The following is a 22084-nucleotide window of genomic DNA, read 5'->3' on the forward strand; positions in this document are numbered from 1 at the left end:
TCATCATATATAATTCATTATAAACAGTGTCCAGTGAAACAACATAATTAAGTGCCAGCTGTATGTGTTCATTATAAACATATCTAAGTAATCTATGTAACTCATATCTATATATACACCTGTGTACCTGTCACCAAATAAAACTTTTAATATAGTGTTCCTTGTGTAATTAGCAGACACTTTTCCATCCACTTCAAATTATCAACATAAATATGTTTAAAGGGGTACTCCGGCGCTAAGACATCTTATCCCCTATCCAAAAGATAGGGTATAAGATGCCTGATCGCGGGGGGTCCCGCCGCTCGGGACCCCCGTGATCTTCCACACCACACCCCATTAGAATCAGTCCCCGGAGCGTGTTTGCTTCGGGTCTGATTACTGGCGATCACGGGGGACGGAGCATAGTGACATCACAGCTCTGCCCCCTCAATGCAAGCCTATGGGAGGGGGGGGGGTGACGTCACACGGGGGCGGAGCCGTGACATCCCTATGCTCTGTCCTCGTGGTCGAGATGGACTCAGCCTGAGGACCTCCAGCAGTTCCGGAAGCCGCTAAAGGTGGGTGCTGCATGGTAGATCCCGGGTGTCCCCAGCAGCGGGACCCTGGCGATCTGACATCTTATCCCCTATCCTTTGGATAGGGGATAAGATGTCTAGGGGCGGAGTACCCCTTTAAAATGTAATAGAAAAAATGACCACTAGGTGGCTGAAAGATGCATAGAGCCTGAGGTCTTCTATTCATCACAGCACTGCAAAGATGTGAGGGCAGAAGTGGTCCCCCAGCAGGCTTCAGTGATCTCATGCCTGCTAGGAAACACCCACTTTCTCCTGCTGGGAGATTGCACTATGTGAGCAACAAGAAAGGTAAGATACACAGCTTTTTTTAAGCTCTGAGTTTATTTTTAAGGGTGAGAGGAGTAGTTAGGGAGTGAGTTAGTTTAGAAAAGTTTATTTGGTCACAAGTTCTCTTTAAAAGGGTGGATTCCCTGCCTAACTACTAGTAGCCTCTACCTAATATGGTGGATTCCTTACTTATATTCTGGAGGCTTCTATCCATTAGGGGTGATTTTCCTACCGAACTACTGAGAACATATGTTATTTATAAGTGTCAGTGAGGGCCTCATGTTCGGCTTCACAAAGCCTAGAGCCAAATCTGCTGCCACATGACATAAAAAAATCGGTAATTGGTATCTTTGAATATCAGTACTTCTGTCTTGTCTTAAATGGCATCGGGACATGCCGATAGTATTTCACACCTGCCACGCAATTCTGTGTGCCAATGGGCAACTTAAAGTCGCGCCAAAACCTCCATGATGATTTATGATCCCCAAAAGTGTTGCACAACATTTCATTATAAGTTTAGGTGAATTCTGATATTTTTAGTATTGTTATATTTTATTGCTTTTTTGTGGTTTCTATGATTGTTGAAGCCGCCTATTAATTAGTATTAGGAGTATTGAGCCTATTGATTGAGTATCAGGAGTATTTAGCATCTGGGGATGGGTGAGAACTTCTCGTCTGCATGACACTGACAAGCAGCCAGACCCACCGCCTCAGGTTCCAGGTATTTCCGCCCGCACTCCCTTGTTGTATTGTGTGACCGTTTTGTGTACTGCAGTGTTACGTTGCAATATCCGAAGAAAATATCTTTGTTACGAGGGCGGAATTTCCAGATTTCTTTTTAAGGTTTCATTTTTTTTTGTTCTTCTGAAACAAAGCAAAGGGTGTCATGGAAAATGCTATATAACAATATATGTAGATCTAGGAAACCGGTCTGAACAGATGTAGCAGAGCCGAATATGTGATTGACGCTTTCATGTGGATACATGCTGAGCACCACTGTATATGTTGGTGCCATTTGAAGCCTACAGTTTAGCAGTGGTCTCCAAACTGTGGACCTCCAGCTGTTGCAAAACTCCAAGTCCCAGCATGCCCGGACAGCCAACGGCTGTCCGGGCATGCTGGGAGTTGTAGTTTTGCAACAGCTGGAGGTCCACAGTTCGGAGACCACTGCAGTATAGTACTAATACCTGTAATATTTTTTAGAAATACCCAGATTCTACTTATGCTTGCATGCAGTGAATAGTCCGATGTTGTTATTTTTTTTTTGGCCTCCCCAGAAATGTCGTGCAAGTAACGTGTTTGATGGCGGCTACGGCTGCAGGTTTCGGGGGTATGACGCACTGCAGCATTTAGCCACGCTTCTTTACCCGTATTGTCCCGGATGTCACAGTTCATTTAAAGCATTACCACCCATTGTTATCTAAGCCGCATACCTAGGATGGTGAGTTTGTTATTGCTTCAACTCATCTTAGAAAGAAAAAAATGTATATATAGTATAATATATTATGTATTTATATTCCAGCATAACTTCCAAATGGCTGGAGATATTTCGATAAAACATCAGCAGGTACAGGGAATAGTTAGTGCGAGGGGCGGGATATGAGGTCGGTATATGGGGACAGGATATGAGGTCGGTATATGGGGACAGGATATGAGGTCGGGATATGAAGATGGGATATAAGGACAGGATATGGGGAAGAGATATAAGGACAGATAATGAGGATGAGATATGAGGTCTGGAAATGTGGTTGAGATATGTGGTTGGGATATGAGGACGAGATATGAGGACAGGATATGAGGTCAGGATATGATGTCGGGATATGAGATCGGGATATGAGGTCGGGATATGAGGTCGGGATATGAGGTCAGGATATGAGTATGAGATATGAGATTGGGATATGAGGTTGGGATATGAGGATGGGGTATGAGGTCGGGATAGGTGGTTGGATTATGAGGTGGAGATATGAGGATGGGATATGAAGTTGGGATAGGAGGTTGGGATATGTGGTCGGAATATGAGGCTGAGATATGAGGACTGGATAAGAGGAGGGGATATGAGGATGGAATATGAGCTTGAGATATGAGGACGGGATATGAGGTTAGGAAATTAGTTCAGGATATTGGGATAGGATATGAGGATGGTATATGAGGTCGGGATGGGAGGTTGAAAGATGAAAAAGGAATATGAGGTAGGGATATGAAGATGGGATATGAGGTAGGGATATGTGGACTGAATATGAGGACAAGACATGAGGTTGGGATATGGGGACAGGATATGAGGTAGGGATATGAAGATGGGATATAAGGACAGGATATGAGGACAGGATATGGGGAAGAGATATAAGGACAGATAATGAGGATGAGATGTGAGGTCCGGAAATGTGGTTGAGATATGTGGTTGGGATATGAGGACGAGATATGAGGACAGGATATGAGGTTGGGATATGAGATCGGGATATGAGGTCGGGATATGAGATCAGGATATGAGTATGAGATATGAGATTGGGATATGAGGTTGCGATATGAGGATGTGGTATGAGGTCGGGATATGAGGTCGGGATAGGTGGTTGGATTATGAGGTGGAGATATGAGGATGGGATATGAGGTTGGGATATGTGGTCGGAATATGGGGCTGATATAGGACTGGATAAGAGGAGGGGATATGAGGAAGGGATATGAGCTTGGGATATGAGGACGGGATAGGAGGTTAGGAAATGAGTTCAGGATATTGGGATTGGATATGAGGATGGTATATGAGGTCGGGATGGGAGGTCGAAAGATGAAAAAGGAATATGAGGTAGGGATATGAGGATGGGATATGAGGTAGGGATATGAAGATGGGATATGAGGTAGGGATATGTGGACTGAATATGAGGACAAGACATGAGGTTGGGATATGAAGATGGGATATAAGGACAGGATATGAGGACAGGATATGTGGAAGAGATATAAGGACTGATAATGAGGATGAGATATGAGGTCGGGAAATATGGTTGAGATATGTGGTTGGAATATGAGGATGAGATATGAGGTCAGGATATGAGGATGAGATATGAGACTGGGATATGAGGTCGGGATAGGTGGTTGGATTATGAGGTGGAGATATGAGGATGGGATATAAGGTTGGGATAGGAGGATGGGATATGCGGTCAGAATATGAGGTAGATGTGAGCTCGGGATATGAGGACGGGATATGAGGTTAGGAAATGAGTTCAGGATATTGGGAAAGGATATGAGGATGGTATATGAGGTCGGGATGGGAGGTTGAAAGATGAAAAAGGGGTAGAAGGTAGGGATATGAGGACGGGATATGAGGTAGGGATATGTGGACTGAATATGAGGACAAGACATGAGGTCGGGATATGAGGATGGCATATGAGGTCAGGATATGGAGATGAAATAGGAAAATACAATATTAGGTCAGGATAGTAGGTCAAGCTATAAGGATAGGATATGAGGTCTGGATAGGATATGAAGACTGGATACGAAGTCGGGATATTAGGACTGGATATGAGGACAAGAGCATCATTGTTGCTTTTCCTCTCCCAAAAGGTTTAGGTAGGAAGACTATCTTCCGTTATCTTCCATTATGGGTCTCGGCAATTCAGTACGTACACGTGGTGGCATTAGTCTTTTTTTTGGAGCACAGTTTGGTCATTTGTTTGGACATTCAGTATTCTGCACTCTTATTCATTTACATGAGAGGATGCAGCATTTTGGTCCATTTTATTATTTTGATAAATTAGATTTGTGACATCTTTTAGATCATTGTAATTAGAATACTGGTGTTATCTTATGTGGGGTCACAAAGGCAGAGACACATTTGGGAACCCATACCTCAATACTCTCTTAGCTACACCTCTGTCTATATACATGTGAAAACATTTTGTGCACCCTGTGGAAATCTGTTTCAGGAAATGCATTGTTTATTAATAGGTTATATATTCCTCTTACTTGCCAGCCAGTCATTCATTCGGCCGTCAGAAGAGAATTTGCCCCGTAGGTCGATATAAATATTCAGCGTACTGTGAATTTCTCCAGGGAAGATCTTTCAGATAGTACTTAAATAATGGACGTCACCTGAAGGCCCTTTGGCAGTGTTTCCCAACCAGTGTGCCGTTCTTGTTCTCCACAAGACTGCCAAAAATGGTGGCCATACACCTTCAAGAGCTGCCAGAGTCCGGATACCCCCATACACATTTGGCTCAGCCAAACATCCATTGGTTTTCAATGGCGAGAGGGGAGGTAAGGCACTGCCAGACTCTTCTGGTGGCAGCTTATGTCCCCAAGACAAAAAGAAAGGGTGTTGGAATCCTATATGACCGATCCCTTTCTCCCCTGACTTGTCATGGTTGATTCTGGAAGCCCCCATAGACATTTAGCCAGTCTTCCTAAAATCAGCAAGTCTGGCTGATGTGGTCCCCAACCCAGTCCTGGAGGTCCACAAACATTCCAGGTTCTTTCAGTTACTACATTGAAATTGAACAGGGAAAAATAGAAATCCTGGACTGTTGGTTGCCTAGAAGATTGGGTTGAGGACCTCTACCTTAATGTGTATGGGGACCTTAAGGCACTATACGTGCACTCATTTGGGGAAATTTATCAAAACCTGTGTAGAGCAAAAGCTGACTAGTTGCCCATAGCAACCGATCATATTGCTTGCTTTAGTTCTCAGAGGCCTTTTCAAAAATGAAAGAAGTGATCTGATTGGTTGCAATGGGCAACTGGTCAGCTTTTCACCGGCACAGGTTTGATAAATCTCCCCAATTGAGTGGCTGCTACTTCTATGGCTATAGAGGGCTATAGGGTTCATACTATATCTCTGTATGCTTCCAAGCCTTATAGGGTAACTCTCTTTAAAATAAATTTTTTGTAATCCTTCTGGTAAATAAAAAATATTTCTCATATACTTTGTTTAAAAAAAAAGAAGTTTTCTATGTTTTATTTGTGCTTGAAAAAGCTCAAGAGCAAATTTCCCCTCATCTCATACACAGACTTAGGACTGAAGCCCAAGCACAGGAAGTGTAGCCTGGAGTGCTGAGGGGGGGGGGGGTGTCCAGCCTCATCCAATCATAGCTCCTCTCACACTTAATTGCCATATGCTGTTGGTTGGACCCCCCCCCCCCCTCCCCCCTCAACACTCCAGGCTGCACTTCCTGTGTTCGGGCTTCGGTCCTAAGTCTGTGTATGAGATGGGGGAAAATGTGCTCTGGAGCTTTTTTTAGGCACAAATAAAACACAGAAAGCTTCTTTTTTTTTTTTTAAACAAAGTATATTAGAAACATTTTTTATTTACCATAAGGATTGCAATAGCAAAAAATAGTTTTAATGAGAGTGCCCATTTAAAGGGGTACTCCACTGCTCAGCGTTTGGAACAAACTGTTCCGAACACTGGAGTTGGCTCCGGGAGCTCGTGACATCATAGCCCCACCCTCTCATGACGTCACGCCCCACCCCCTCAATGTAAGTCCATGGGAGGGGGCGTGACAGTCGTCACGCCCCCTCCCATAGACTTGCATTGAGGGGGCGGGACGTGACATCATGAGGGACGGGGATAAGAAGTCACGAGCTCCCGGCTCCAGCATTCGAAACAGTTTGTTCCAAACGCTGAGCAGCAGAGTACCACTTTAAGTTGTAGATCAAGGTACTATGGCATCAAGGCACAGTATAGCAACAAATCAAGTGCTTCATGCTCCATACGGCTCTCTGCCATTAGATCGTGGCAAGAAAAGAGCGGAAACTCCAAAGTGAAGATCAAACTATGCCTCCTATTATGGAGCAGGGCTTTGCCAACTGGTGTTTGTTCCCTCTCTGTTCTTCTGGGCCATGAACCTTGGGCCAGTTCTACACCCTCTAGAACTGGCCCAAGGTTCATGGCCCAGAAGAACAGAGAGGGAACAAACACCAGGTGGCAAAGCCCTGCTCCATAATAGGAGGCATAGTTTGATCTTCACTTTGGAGTTTCCGCTCTTTTCTTGCCACGATCTAATGGCAGAGAGCCATATGGAGCATGAAGCACTTGATTTGTTTGTTAAAAAAAAAATGGCATTGTCCTCCACAGGTTCTAGTCATCTGACTGAAAAGATAATAGGACCAAACAATGTTGCGGCCCCTGCTTTCCAAGGGCCCATAGCAGCTTTATGATTTGTCTCTATGGTAACAATGCCGTTGATCAGTGAATATAGGAGGAAGAAGAGGTGAAACAAGACGTCTAGAAATGTTTACCGTGCTCGGTGTCACTTTTCTTGTTTTTCCTGTCTCATAAATCTCCCCGAGGCTTTTAGCGGTAATTCTTCAAAATCAAATTTGTAAGATAAACAAATATTTGCACGAGCTCGCAGGGATTGATTTTTTCCATTACAGAGAGACAGCTACATAGTTTACTTGTGATCTGTCATTCTTTATCTGTGATTCTCCCAGTAAGTGACGGATCGGTTACTGTACATTCCAAATCTGACGCTAAACAAACACGTAATGATATAACGGATAATATGACATTGGGAATTCCATAGTTGTTAATCTGGTACTCCGGAGGGGGGAAACATTCAACTGGAGACAGAAAATTATACAGATTTGTAAATGTATTTTATTTAAAAATCTTAATCCTACCAGTATCAGCTGCTGTATGCTCCAGAGGAAGTTGTGTAGTTCTTTCCAGTATGACCACAGTGCTCTCTGCTGCCACCTCTGTCTGTGCCAGGAACTGTCCAAAGCAGGAGCAAAACCCTATAGCAAACCTCTCCTGCTCTGGACAGTTCCTGACAAGGACAGAGGTGTCAGCAGAGAGCACTGTGGTCAGACAGAAAAGTACTACATGAATTCCTCATCCTGTATTATACTCCAGAGCTGTACTCACTATTCTGCTGGTGGGGTCACTGTGTACATACATTACATTACTTATCCTGTATTGATCCTGAGTTATATCCTGTATTATACTCCAGAGCTGTACTCACTATTCTGCTGGTGAGGTCACTGTGTACATACATTACTTATCCTGTACTGATCCTGAGTTATATCCTGTATTATACTCCAGAGCTGTACTCACTATTCTGCTGGTGGGGTCACTGTGTACATACATTACATTACTTATCCTGTACTGATCCTGAGTTATATCCTGTATTATACTCCAGAGCTGCACTCTCTATTCTGCTGGTGAGGTCACTGTGTACATACATTACATTACTTATCCTGTACTGATCCTGAGTTATGTACTGTATTATACTCCAGAGCTGCACTCTCTATTCTGCTGGTGAGGTCACAGTGCACATACATTACATTACTTATCCTGTACTGATCCTGAGTTATGTCCTGTATTATACTCTAGAGCTGTACTCACTATTCTGCTGGTGAGGTCACAGTATACATACATTACATTACTACCTGTATTTATTCTGCCTAAATTACCCTGTGTAATAAGGCCCTAGCAGAGTAGGTGATAAGATCGTAAGAGCTCTATTAATGGTAATTTTGGTTGGTGATCATATTCTGGTGAGGGAGAGTCCGGAGCCATCCATACACAATAAACAGTCATCTGGTCCCGTCAAATTGGGTGGTGTCGACTGACCTTTCACTGTATGGAGACCTTTAGCTTTCACCCTGTGTGACACAGTTCCAGAAATGTATGACCCAACAGGGCGAACCCTCTATAAGAAATTCTCTCCAGTAGACTGGCTTAAAAAAACATATTGACTCACTGTATACAAGACATCACCCACCATGGTAAAAAGAAGACATTCATTGTGCCAGCCTGGCAAATACTCCATTAATCAGTTTTTTTTTACCAGAAGGGCAAAACTACAGAGAAGGAAAAAAGTAAACGGAGAAAACCCAAAATAGCCATCAATCTCTCTCGATCGAGAGCTCCACACAAGATTTCCCCTCGTGGAGTTTTAGTGATCATGGGAACGGTGAGGAATCAGCCCCGAACAACACAGGAGGATTCTGTCAATGATCTGAAGGCAGCTGGGACCATAGTCACCAAGAAAACAAGGACTAAAATCCTGCAGCACCCACGGTCCCCCTGCTGAAGAAGCTCATGTACAGGCCGTCTGAAGTTCGCCAATGAACATCTGAAGTGTTGAGGTCAGATGGGACCAAAATCAAGCTCTTTGGCATCAACTCAACTGGCCATGTTTGAAGGTGGAGGAATGATGCCTATGACCCTTAAAGGGGTACTCCGCTGCTCAGCGTTTAGAGCTGGTGCCGGGAGCTCGTGATGTCATAGCCCCACCCCTCATGACTTCATGCCCCGCCCCCTCAATGCAAGTCTATGGGAGGGGGCGTGATGGCTGTCACGCCCCCTCCCATAGACTTGCAATGAGGGGGTTGGGAGTGACGTCATGAGGGGCGGGGCTATGACATCACGAGCTCCCTGCACTGGCTCTAAGCGTTCAGAACATTTTGTTCCAAATGCTGAGCAGTGGAGTACCCCTTTAAGAACACCATTCCCACCGTCAAACATAGAGGTGGTAACATAATGCTTTGGGGAAGTTTTTCTGCTAAGGGGACAGGAAAACTTCACTGCATCAAAGGGACAATCGATGTACCGTCAAATCTTGGGTGACAACCTCATTCCCTTAGCCAGGGCCTTAAAAATGGATCTTGGATGGTTGTTCCAGTGTGACAATGACCCGAAACACATAATCAAGGTAACAAAGTAGTGGCTCACAAAGAAGCACATTAATGTCCTGGAGTGGCTGAAGGTCCGAGTTGCCAAACGTCAGCCTCAAAACCTGGAGAGGATCTGCAAAGAAGAGTGGGACAAAATCCCTCGAGCTGTGTGCAAACCTGGTGGCCAGCTACAAGAAACATCTGACCTCTGTGATTGCCCACAAGGGTTTTGCCATGTTTTGCAAAGGGGTCAAATACTTATGTGGTGGACCAGTATAGGAGTTGCACCCTGTACCCTTGCTGCCCTGTCAGGCAGACTCCATTCTGTGACCCCTGGGCCTTGTACCTGTGTCTTATGGGTGATCTTAAGTGCCTATGTTATGTAGTGTAATGAACATAAATTGTTATATGCCTTTAAATAATTTTGCTATGTTTTGTAACCAAGGAAGGTATCAGTGACCATGTGACCTACAGGGTGACCTATGGGACACCTCCAAAATCTCAGTCTCTTTTTTTTTCTCTTCTCTACTGAGTGCAGCAAGGTCAAGTCCTGAGAGAGTGTATGGTGTCCTAGAATGGCCCAAAGTCTACCACGCAGCCACAAATCCACAAGTCCACTACCCCACAGGTGAAAGTCAAAACCTGGGGTGAAGTTTGTCTAGTCAGTACCAGTCAAGTCAGTCCAAGTCAATCTGTCGCAAGTTAACGTTTCCCTGCATCAAATTCTCCAAGTCCACCATAAGTCCCAGCACACCCTATGGTCTCTGAAGTCACTGGTCCCCACCTTGGGCCTAGCCAAGCTGTATAGACTGCTACACCTGTCTGACTCAGTAAAGCTGCCTTTGTTCCGTAACTTGGCGTCGGAGTCATTATTTGCCCCCCCCCCCCCCGTGCCTAGCCCAGGATCCAGCGGTATACCTTCGGGTGGTGAAGAAGTAAACCGCCCTGGCGTCACGAACACAAGGGGTTAATGCCATCTGCCCCTAGGGTAATTCCATCTGCCCTCATCACACCCTCACCACACTAAAATGCAAATCAATGCATAACTTATTTGAAATGCACTTTTCTGGATCTTTTTGTTGTTATTCTGTCTCTCAGTGTTCAAATAAACTGACATTAAAATGATAGACCAATCGTTTCTTTGTCAGTGGGCAAAGGAACCAGATCAAATACTTTTTTCCCTTTAATGTAGCTAGATGGGTTCCTACACGGCTCCAAATCCCCAGCATAGACAAATCGGTGACATGCTCCTGGCAGGTCTGGCTCCTCCTATAGACAAAACAGGCAGCTGCCTAGTACGCCCTCTTATTGGGGGTGCCACTCTACCAACAAGAAAGTTATTTCATCACTAACTGACTCCCCCACCGCTCACACCAGCACAACCCACCCCCCACTGCTCCCCCCCCCCATGCACTCAACCGAGGCAGACATGCTCATCACGCAGGTCGGGTCCTGCATCCCTACATTGCGCTCCTCCAAACAGCCCCTTAAACCCCCATTGACCAACCCTCCACTCTTGGGGCACTGTGAATGGGGCAAGGGGGCAATGTGAAAAGGGCATTGGGACACTGGGAATGGGGCATTGTATGCGAAAATATTGATCTCTGGACAGTAACTTTTATTTAGTAACAATATAGCGCAAAAAAAAAAAGGTTTGGCAAAAGGTCAAAGCCAAGGGGGCAGCAAAATGGGGTTTTGCCTAGGGTGGCAAATCCTTTCACCAGTGCTGGCTCCTGGCAATGAAGCTCTGCTATAGAACCGGGACTTCCTTAATAGTTGAGACCAAACACTTGGCGCTTTCTCCATAATTCTTCTTTTGTAATTCCCAAACCACCATAGATGAAAGACATGCCCGACGTAGGCCACAAGTCACACTTCCTTCTCTCAACAATGCTTTGTGAATTTTTTATTCACTCCTACGGTGGGAAAGAGTTGTTCATGTGTGCGGTCCGATCTTCGGCATGTGTGCCACCGCCGACTCCATGTCCAAAATGGAGTCCCCATCAGGGGTCAAGTCCTGGAAAGAAAATTGAGGGAACTCATACAAGATCTCCACTTAAGGGCTGGTCCCGTAGGACTCCTGCTAATGGAAATGGTGTTTCTGCTGAGATAAAAAAAAAAGTGCAGGAACTCAGTCCCCATGCGTTCCTGTAGGACTTGAGCCCTGGTCCCCATCCTTTCTGAAGGTGGGAATCCCACAGATGAGTTGTTTGTGGCATATCCGAAACCTGGTGTCGCAATAACCCTTTAATGATACTTTAGGCTGCCTCGGATATCGTTGGGACACGACCGTCAATGAATACCTCTGTAGCTTAACTCGCAGTCTTAAACTTTTTTCCATCGCCGGATCCAGATTTCAGGGAATATCGAAACTGAGCCGTTGTGTGATGAGTTGTCAGCGGACGGACTGGCGAGCCTAGGGGTTGTATATACAGTACATGTCTCTGCTATTATAGGATGAGCTCTACCATGTTTGGTGTTGGAATGTTCTACTGATATGTTCTATACCCTAGATCTCCAGACTGTGGACCTTCAGCTGTTGCAAAACTACAACTCCCAGTATGCCCGGACAGCCAACGGCTGTCCGGGCATACTGGGAGTTGTAGTTTTGCAACAGCTAGAGCTCCACAGTTTGGGGCCACTGTTCTACACCATTCATTGGGGCCACATAGGCTATAACCTATCAGCAATATACTAATCTTTCGCCATATTACAGTATGGTTACGGGGTCTGCACTTGTAATATTTATATGGGATTCCCATACGTAGAAGCACAGATACACACCCCAAAAAAATATTCTCACATACTTATGAGATATAAGAACATAGGGGGAGATTTATCAAAACCTGCCCAGAGGAAAAGTTGCCCAGTTGCCCATAGCAACCAATCAGATCGCTGCTTTCATTTTGCAGAGGCCTTGTTAAAAATGAAAGAAGGGATCTGATTGGTTGCTATGGGCAACTCAGCAACATTTCCTCTGGGCAGGTTTTGATAAATCTCCCCCTATATACAGTATACATACAATCATATATACTGTATCTAGACACACATATATGGGGGAGATTAGTCAAGACCTGTCCAGAGGAAAAGTTGCCCAGTTGCCCATAGCAACCAATCAGATCGCTTCTTTCACTTTTCCATAGGCCTTTTCAAAAATGAAAGAAGCGATCTGATTGGTTGCTATGGGCAACTCAGCAATTTTTCCTCTGGGCAGGTTTTGATAAATCTCCCCCTATATACAGTATACATACAATCATATATACTGTATCTAGACACACATATATGGGGGAGATTAGTCAAGACCTGTCCAGAGGAAAAGTTGCTAAGTTGCCCATAGCAACCAATCAGATCACTGCTTTCACTTTTCCTGAGGCCTTTTCAAAAATGAAAGAAGCGATCTGATTGGTTGCTATGGGCAACTCAGCAACTTTTCCTCTGGACAGGTTTTGATAAATCTCCTCCATAGACATGTACACCTAAGGCTGGATTCTCAATTGAACGCAGACCACGCTGACTTGACAGATGACAGGGACTGACTTGACTCATAAAGCTGTGACTTTATCTTACTTGAATTGATGGTGGCTGCAGGACTGGACTTTGAGGCCTCCAACACTCTGGACACACACACTAGACAAGACTGCACTGGACCTCAGCAGAAGAGAGAGAAGCTCCACCCAGGGCTTATATGGGGGAGACTAGCAGGGGGCCCATAGGTCACTCTTGGGGTCACTTGGTCACTGGTACCTCCTCGGTAACAATCACATGACATAACTCTTAAAGATACAACACATTTTATAATAGAATACAGTGCAGAACATATATACAGGGGGGGAAACCGGTGCAAGGGGCCCTGGGGACACTGAAGGAGGCTGCCTGACAGGACAGGAAGGGTACGGGGTAACATCTCCCGTACTGGGCCACCACAGCATGATGTGACGAGGGGTGTGCCCGTGACACCACGACCCCTGCCGCCTCCTCCAAGCGTTCGGAACAAAATGTTTCGAATGCTAGGGCAGCTAGGAGTCCTGATACTGATACACCACCCCCCCCCCCCGCCCCCCCCGTCTGGTGGTCTTCTTCTGGAAATAACATGGTGTTGTGGTTTACTTTACAATAACCCTGTAGTGTCTGCAGACACCATTGAATTGCGGATAAATTGTTGTCACACCTCCCTGATTCTGGTTTATTTAGCCTTTTTTCACAAATCCAATATGATCTAGATCTTGTAGATTAAAGTGACAGGTGCAGAATGTATTTTCGTATCACCTTACATCTGAACTTTGTTCCTTTTATTTGCAGATTCCTTGCACCAGGAACAAGATGCATCTTCAGTGGATATTTCTCTTCTTGATGGGGTCTTGTTGGATAGGGCCAACTGAGGAGACGATGGGGTTATTGGACCTGTCATCACTGACGCATTTTATGGTGAGGATAATAATAGATTTCTATGGAAAACCTCTAGGGGGACTTTCTTTTCTTTTTGATCCAGCCAGGTAATAGTCTCATATAGTTTACATTTTGCCCATAAATACCTTTTCATAAATTCTGAAGTCTTGTCTCAGATTGTTAAAATGTGTTGTATCTTTAAGAGTTATGTCATGTGATTGTTACTTTATTTTCTTCTTAATTTCACCTTCTGAATAACAACCTATGTACAAGTATATAACTACTATAATACTGCCTCCTATGTACAAGAATATAACTACTATAATACTGCTTCTATATACAAGAATATAACTACTATAATACTGCTCCTATATACAAGAATATAACTACTATAATACTGCTCCTATATACAAGAATATAACTACTATAATACTGCTCCTATATACAAGAACATAATTACTATAATACTGCCCCTATATACAAGAATATAACTACTATAATACTGCTCCTATATACAAGAATATAACTACTATATTACTGCTCCTATATATAAGAATATAACTACTATAATACTGCTCCTATATACAAGAATATAACTACTATATTACTGCTCCTATATATAAGAATATAACTACTATAATACTGCTCCTATGTACAAGAATATAACTACTATAATACAGCCTCCTATATACAAGAATATAACTACTATAATACTGCACTTATATACAAGAATATATCTACTATAATACTGCCTCCTATGTACAAGAATATAACTACTATAATACTGCTCCTATGTACAAGAATATAACTACTATAATACTGCTCCTATATACAAGAATATAACTACTATAATACTGCTCCTATGTACAAGAATATAACTACTATAATACTGCCTCCTATATACAAGAATATAACTACTATAATACTGCTCCTATATACAAGAATATAACTACTATAATACTGCTCCTATATACAAGAATATAACTACTATAATACTGCCTCCTATATACAAGAATATAACTACTATAATACTGCTCCTATATACAAGAATATAACTACTATAATACTGCCTCCTATATACAAGAATATAACTACTATAATACTGCTCCTATATACAAGAATATAACTACTATAATACTGCCTCCTATATACAAGAATATAACTACTATAATACTGCTCCTATATACAAGAATATAACTACTATAATACTGCCTCCTATATACAAGAATATAACTACTATAATACTGCTCCTATATACAAGAATATAACTACTATAATACTGCCTCCTATATACAAGAATATAACTACTATAATACTGCTCCTATATACAAGAATATAACTACTATAATACTGCTCCTATATACAAGAATATGACTACTATAATACTGCTCCTATGTACAAGAATATAACTACTATAATACTGCCTCCTATATACAAGAATATAACTACTATAATACTGCTCCTATATACAAGAATATAACTACTATAATACTGCTCCTATATACAAGAAGATAACTACTATAATACTGCTCCTATATACAAGAATATAACTACTATAATACTGCTCCTATATACAAGAATATAACTACTATAATACTGCTCCTATATACAAGAATATAACTACTATAATACTGCTCCTATGTACAAGAATATAACTTATAACTACTATAATACTGCTCCTATATACAAGAATATAACTACTATAATACTGCTCCTATATACAAGAATATAACTACTATAATACTGCTCCTATATACAAGAATATAACTACTATAATACTGCTCCTATATACAAGAATATAACTACTATAATACTGCTCCTATATACAAGAATATAACTACTATAATACTGCTCCTATATACAAGAAAATAACTACTATAATACTGCTCCTATATACAAGAATAGAACTACTATAATACTGCTCCTATGTACAAGAATATAACTTATAACTACTATAATACTGCCCCCTATATACAAGAATATAACTATTATAATGCTGCCTCCTTTTGTATAATACTTCCAATGAATACATCACAAACTATCCAGATTTTTTTCATTTATGTAAAATTCATCTTCCAAATCTCTCCAGGCTACAAATCATCTTAAGTTTTTTCCAGAATATTTAATTTAATCAGACAGAACAATGGGTTTTGGCTTTTTTACGGGAAAAGTAGCTGGAACCTTGTATTTCTCTATATAAGGCTAAGAGAATGGTGACGTGAAGAATCACTTCTCCTCGGTGTTTGGTCTAGGTTCGAACAAATAGCTCATATAACCCCGAGGCATCCTACAATAACTAACATGGATATGGAACGTGTAATATGATTTCACCGTTGGGTCCTGGCAGGATAGATGTTGGTTCGTTCCTGTCGTTGTGGGAGTTCCGTCCACTGCCAGGACTACAACCAACATCACGGTTACTAGGCGATTATAGTGAACTTAATCCTCACTATTTGGCTTTAGGATCTACGTGTTTGATCAGGAAACAGCTTGTAAACTGTACAAGGGGAAGTTTATACTCAACAATTTGTTTCTGGTGGTTTGAGGGAACATGGTCTGGTGGTCCTAGGGTCTTTTAAAGTACGGGTCCCCAACACAGTCCTCAAGGCCACCTACAGTCCAGGATTTAAATTTTTTCCCTGTGCTACTTCAATGGAGTAATGGAAAAAACCTGGAATGTTGGTGGGCCTTAAAGAGGTACTCCCGCCACTGGGGCCCCCTGCGATCTCGGCTGAGGCACCCCAGTGCACGGAGCAAACTTCCTTCTGTGCCGAATGACTGGCGATGCGGGGCGGAGGTTCGTGACGTCATGGCCGCGCCCTGCTCGTGACATCACAGCCATGCCCCCTTAACGCAAGGCCTCACGCCCCCTTCCATAGACTTACGTTAAGGGGGCGTGGCAGTGATGTCACGAGCGGGATATGGCCGTGACGTCACAAGCCTCCGAAGCTGAACCCGTCCCTCTAAACGAACGCCAGGTGTAGCATGGAGATCGCGGGGGTCCCCAGCAGCGGGACCCCCCGCGATCAGACATCTTATCCCCTATCCTTTGGATAAGGGATAAGATATCTATAGATGGAGTACCCCTTTAAGGATAGGGGCCACTGATATACAGGATCCTCAGCTGTCTGCCTATATACAGTAAGATATAAACCCTGATGGCATTACAGGGGTTCCCTCCAATCCAATCAAAGAGGGGTTTCCCCTTCAATCTTCCCCAATAAAGGAGTAGTCCAGCATTCAAAAACGTATTCCCTTTCAGCGGCACTAAGCTGTGCCGACACGCCCCCTCCATATATCTCTACGGGAGAGCCAGAGATACCCGAACACTGTACAGTGGTACCTCAACATACGATGGTAATTCGTTCCAAATGAACCATTGTTACTTGAATCCATCGTATGTTGAGGGATCCGTGCAATAGTAATAGAAAGTTATACTCACGTGTCACCGCTGCCCTGGATCATCGCTGTCATCATGTCCCCGGGGGTCCCCACCGCTCCGGACCGTCACCACTGCCCTGGATCATCGCTGTCATCATGTCCCCGGGGTGTTCTCGCTGCTCCGGACCGTCACCACTGCCCTGGATCATCGCTGTCATCATGTCCCCGGGGTGTCCTCGCTGCTCCGGACCGTCACCACTGCCCTGGATCATCGCTGTCATCATGTCCCCGGGGTGTCCTCGCTGCTCCGGACCGTCACTGCTGCCCCGGATCGTCGCTGTCATCACATCCCCAGGGGGTCCCTGCCGCTCCGGGCCGTCACCGCTGCCCTGGATCATCGCTGTCATCACGTCCCCGGGGGGTCCCCGCCGCTCCGGACCGTCAACGCTGCCCTGGATCATCGCTGTCATCACGTCCCCGGGGGTCCCCACCGCTCCGGACCGTCACCGCTGCCCTGGATCATCGCTGTCATCACGTCCCCTGGGTGTCCTCGCTGCTCCGGACCGTCACTGCTGCCCCGGATCGTCGCTTTCCATTGCCGTCACCACGTCGTTGCACACGCCGCTCCTATTGGATGACGGGACAGCGTGCGCGGCGACGTGATGGCGACAAAAGAGAGCAATGGCCAGGCAGCAGAGCCTGAAGAGGACGGAGCGGCGGGGACAGGTGAGTGACACGGCTATTTGGCCGCAGATGAAGCAGTCTTCGCTCCCGGATAGCTGTTTATGCGATGGCCCCAACATATAAAAGCATCGTATGTTGAAATTTTCGTATGTCGGGGCCATCGTAGGTCGGGGGATCCATGTATATATATATTAAAAATATTATGTTTATTTTTTAAATCTTACATTGTTTGCTGGATTCCCTTTCATTCACTTCTGTAGTGGAAATGCACTTTAAAGCTACTGAGCTAATATGTCTAGATGGCACGAAAAACCAGTTTCTACACATTTCTGAGCTAATATGGTGACTCAGAGCGGAAGCTTTATACACATGTCATTGCATTCCTGCTGACAGGTCACCTAGAAACCGACCGGCTATACAGTAGTCCTCAACTACAGGATGAAACTTAGCTGCTTCTTAAATGGGAATTTAGAAAATTCTATAACGGTACATTCAGACGAGCGGATTTTCTGCGCATATTTTGCTGCGGATCCGCCGCTGAAGGACCTCTATATGCTGCCTTTACATGTGCCTGCTCGGAGTGGCAATACGCCGCTACAAGCAGACACACTGCGATGTGCGAGTCGCCGCGGGCATGCACAGTATACTCGCACATCGCGGCAGCTCTCGGCTTAGCTCATAGAGCAGGGGGAGCGGCCGCCATGTGTGCGAGTACACAGCGCATCGCACATCGCTTCAGTGTGTCTGCAAGTAGCGGCGTATTGCCACTCCGAGCAGGCACATGTAAAGGCAGCAGATAGAGGTCCTTCAGCGGCGGGTCCGCAGCGTAAAATACGCTGTAAATCCGCTTGTCTGAATGTACCCTTAGGGTACGTTCAAACGAGCGTTTTTTCGCAGCGGATTTTCGCAACGGACTTCGCTGCGAATCCGCCGCTGAAGAACCCTCTGTATTCTGCCTTCACATGTGCCTGCTCGTAACGGCAAAATGCCATTACGTGCAGACACACTGAAGCGATGTGCGATTCGCCGCACATGCGCTGTGTACTCGCACACATCGCGGCTTCTCCCCCTGCTCAAGGAGCTAGGCCGAGAGCTGCTGCGAAGTGCGAGCATATTGCGCATGCGCGCAGCGACACGCACGTCACAGTGTGTCTGCTTGTAGCAGCGTATTGCCGCTCTGAGCAGGCACATGTAAAGGCAGAATACAGAGGGTCCTTCAGCAGCGGATGCGCAGCAAAATATGCGCAGAAAATCCGCTCGTCTGAACGTACCCTTAGGCTAAGTTTTCACTTTTTCTGGCAGTTTTTGGATTTCTGCCACTGCAGTTTTTGAGCCAAAGCCAGAAATGTATTCAAAAGGAATAGGACATATAAAGGAAAGACTTATACTTCTTCTCCCTTATGGATCCACTTCTGACTTTGGCTCAAAAACAGCAGTGGCAGTATTCCAAAAACTGCCAGAAAAAAAAACAAGTAGAAACTTAGGCTTAGAAAAGTTAAGAAATGGACAAAAAAAAGAAAAAGACAAAAAATAAAATGTAGAAAGTGACTGCAAAGATTCTCCCTCTTTCTTAAAGGGGTTCACCGGTGGAAAACTTTTATTTTTTTAAATCAGTTGATGCCAGAAACTTTAACAAATATGTCCACCCAGAAAACACATTCCGCACATTGGGCCGTGTGAACATGGCCAAAAGATCTCCATTCTAATGATATTATTAACATTAAAGGGGTACTCCAGTGGAAAACTTCTTTTTTTTAAATCAACTGATGCCAGAAAGTTAAACAGATTTGTAAATTACTTCTATTAAAAAATCTTAATCCTTCCAGTACTTATTAGAGGAAATTCTTTTCTTTTTGGATGTCTTTTCTGTCAAGACCACAGTGCTCTCTGCTGACACCTCTGTCCATGTCAGAAACTGTCCAGTGCAGGAGAAAATCCCCATAGCAAACATATACTGCTCTGGACAATTGCTAAAATGGACAGAGGTGTCAGCACTGTGGTCGTGACAGAAAATAAATCCCAAAAGATAAGAATTTCCTCTGTAGTATACAGCCGCTAATAAGTACTGGAAGGATTAAGATTTTTTAATAGAAGTAATTTACAAATCTGTTGATTTAAAAAAAAAAAAAGTTTTTCACCGGAGTACCCCTTTAAGGACTCTCCCTGGCCCATTGCATTACACAGACACAGATTCATTTGAATCAGCACTGTGTAATACTCCATTTCTCCAGTGGGGGTGCTGCAGAGAAATTGAACACCGTTTTACTATAGATAATTACAGCTGATTGCTGGGGGGGTCCCAGCAAAGTGACACTTTGTGATGTGCTTATTGTCAAGAGACCCTTCTATGAGGTAGGGATTGTCCAAACAAAAAGAAGCCTTTTAATATGGGAACATATATGGAATGAAAGTATACACAGAGAGCGAGCAAGATCTTATGTGACGACAAGGAAGGGGGGTTGGGATAGCCTCTGGCCACGCCTCTAAATAATACAGAATACGCCTAAAGTATATAATGATTGGTTACCATTGGCTTTTCATTCCAGGTGCACGAGGACCACGACATTGGATCTGATACAGTCATAGAAAAAAGATTGTCAAGAAGAAAGCGTGATACCAGTAATGTGTATTATTATTATTATTATTATTATAGTTATCTCAAGAATTAAGTATATGTCATTGTTGTATGTGTTAACATTGTAGACTACTTGAGACTATTTGCTTTCCAAAACTTATGTCATACAGCCACTTAAAGGGGTACTCCACCCCTAGACATCTTATCCCCAATCCAAAAGGATAGGGGATAAGATGTCTGATCACGGGGGTCCCACCCTTGGGGACCCCCACAATCTCGGCTGTGGCACCCCGGACATCCGATGCACGGAGTGAACTTTGCTCCATGCTGGAGGACTGGCGATGCGGTGCGGAGGCTCGTGACGTCACGGCCATGCCCCCTCAATGCAAGTCTATGGGAGGGGGCGTGACGGCCGTCACGCCCCCTCCCATAGACTTGCATTGAGGGGGCGTGGCCGTGAAGTCACAATCCTCCGGCACTGCACTCGACGCTCTGAACGAACGCCGGATGCAGCAGCGGGACCCCCACGATCAGACATAAGATGTCTAGGGGCGGAGTATCCCTATAAAGGGGTACTCCGGTGGAAAACATTTTTTTTTTTAAATCAACTGGTGCCAGAAAGTTAAACAGATATGTAAATTACTTCTATTAAAAAAGTCTTAATCCTTCCAGTACTTATTAGTTGCTGAATACTACAGAGGAAATTCTTTCTTTTTGGAACGCAGAGCTCTCTGCTGACATCATGAGCACAGTGCTCTCTGCTGACATCTCTGTCCATTTTAAGAACTGTCCAGAGTATGAGAAAATCTCCATAGCAAACATATGCTGCGCTGGACAGTTCCTAAAATGGACAGAGATGTCAGCAGAGAGCACTGTGCTTGTGATGTCAGCTGAGAGCTCTGTGTTCCAAAATGAAAAGAATTTCCACTGTAGTATTCAGCAGCTAAAAAGTACTCGAAGGATTAAGGTTTTTTTTTATAAAAGTAATTTACAAATCTGTTTAACTTTCTTTCTGGCACCAGTTGATTTAAGAAAAAAAAAAAAGTTTTCCACCGGAGTACCCCTTTAAGTAAAGTTCAGGAAGATGCCAGCCCCCCAATGCTCTATACATCACCATATATGGTTGAGTGGCCACTTTCAGGTTTCCTTTGGGGCAAATCATTGGGTGCCCTAATGACAGTAAGCATAACATTCCAGAAACACCCACTTTCAGGGACATTTGCATAAATCTCACCCCTTCTAAGACCTGTCCCAAAGGACAATCCCACAAGAAATGAAGTAGCTGGGAGATGATATAGTCATGGACTGGACCAGGTAGGACATAAAGAAAGGACCGAGTCACAGGATATCCCAGAGGAGGCATCTCAGGACTTTCTGCTTGAAGACTTTCAGCTTGGGTGTAATCCTTTTTTGCATACTCACCATCCAGCCCGCCCATGAGGAGTCTATAGTGCCCTTCCAGAAAAGTTCTCCAGCAATGCTCTGTTAGCATAGGCAAAAACTGTACATTTCTCGCCTAGCTTGCTACAATGTATCAGTCTGGAGTCTGTTTAGCTCACAGAGCATTGTCTAGGCTGGATACAGCTGAAATCTATTTCTTAGCTGA

General features: G+C 44.1%; 1 protein-coding gene across 5 annotated transcripts in view; it reads left to right on the plus strand.

The window, feature by feature from the left end:
- Window positions 1–22084, plus strand: part of ADGRF5 (adhesion G protein-coupled receptor F5) — a 216851-nt gene that overhangs the window by 126564 nt on the left and 68203 nt on the right. For 3 of the 5 annotated variants that reach the window (XM_056563877.1, XM_056563878.1, XM_056563879.1), the window contains 2 exons: window positions 13752–13877; window positions 20450–20522. In XM_056563877.1, the coding sequence (XP_056419852.1) occupies window positions 13773–13877; window positions 20450–20522 (178 nt within the window). In that variant the 5' untranslated portion in view covers window positions 13752–13772. Of the gene's footprint in view, window positions 1–12913; window positions 13204–13751; window positions 13878–20449; window positions 20523–22084 lie in introns of those variants that run through there. The other 2 variants (XM_056563875.1, XM_056563876.1) reach the window with 1 other exon arrangement.

This window comes from Hyla sarda, chromosome 3, assembly GCF_029499605.1.
Source record: "Hyla sarda isolate aHylSar1 chromosome 3, aHylSar1.hap1, whole genome shotgun sequence".
Classification (NCBI taxonomy): Eukaryota; Metazoa; Chordata; class Amphibia; order Anura; family Hylidae; genus Hyla; species Hyla sarda.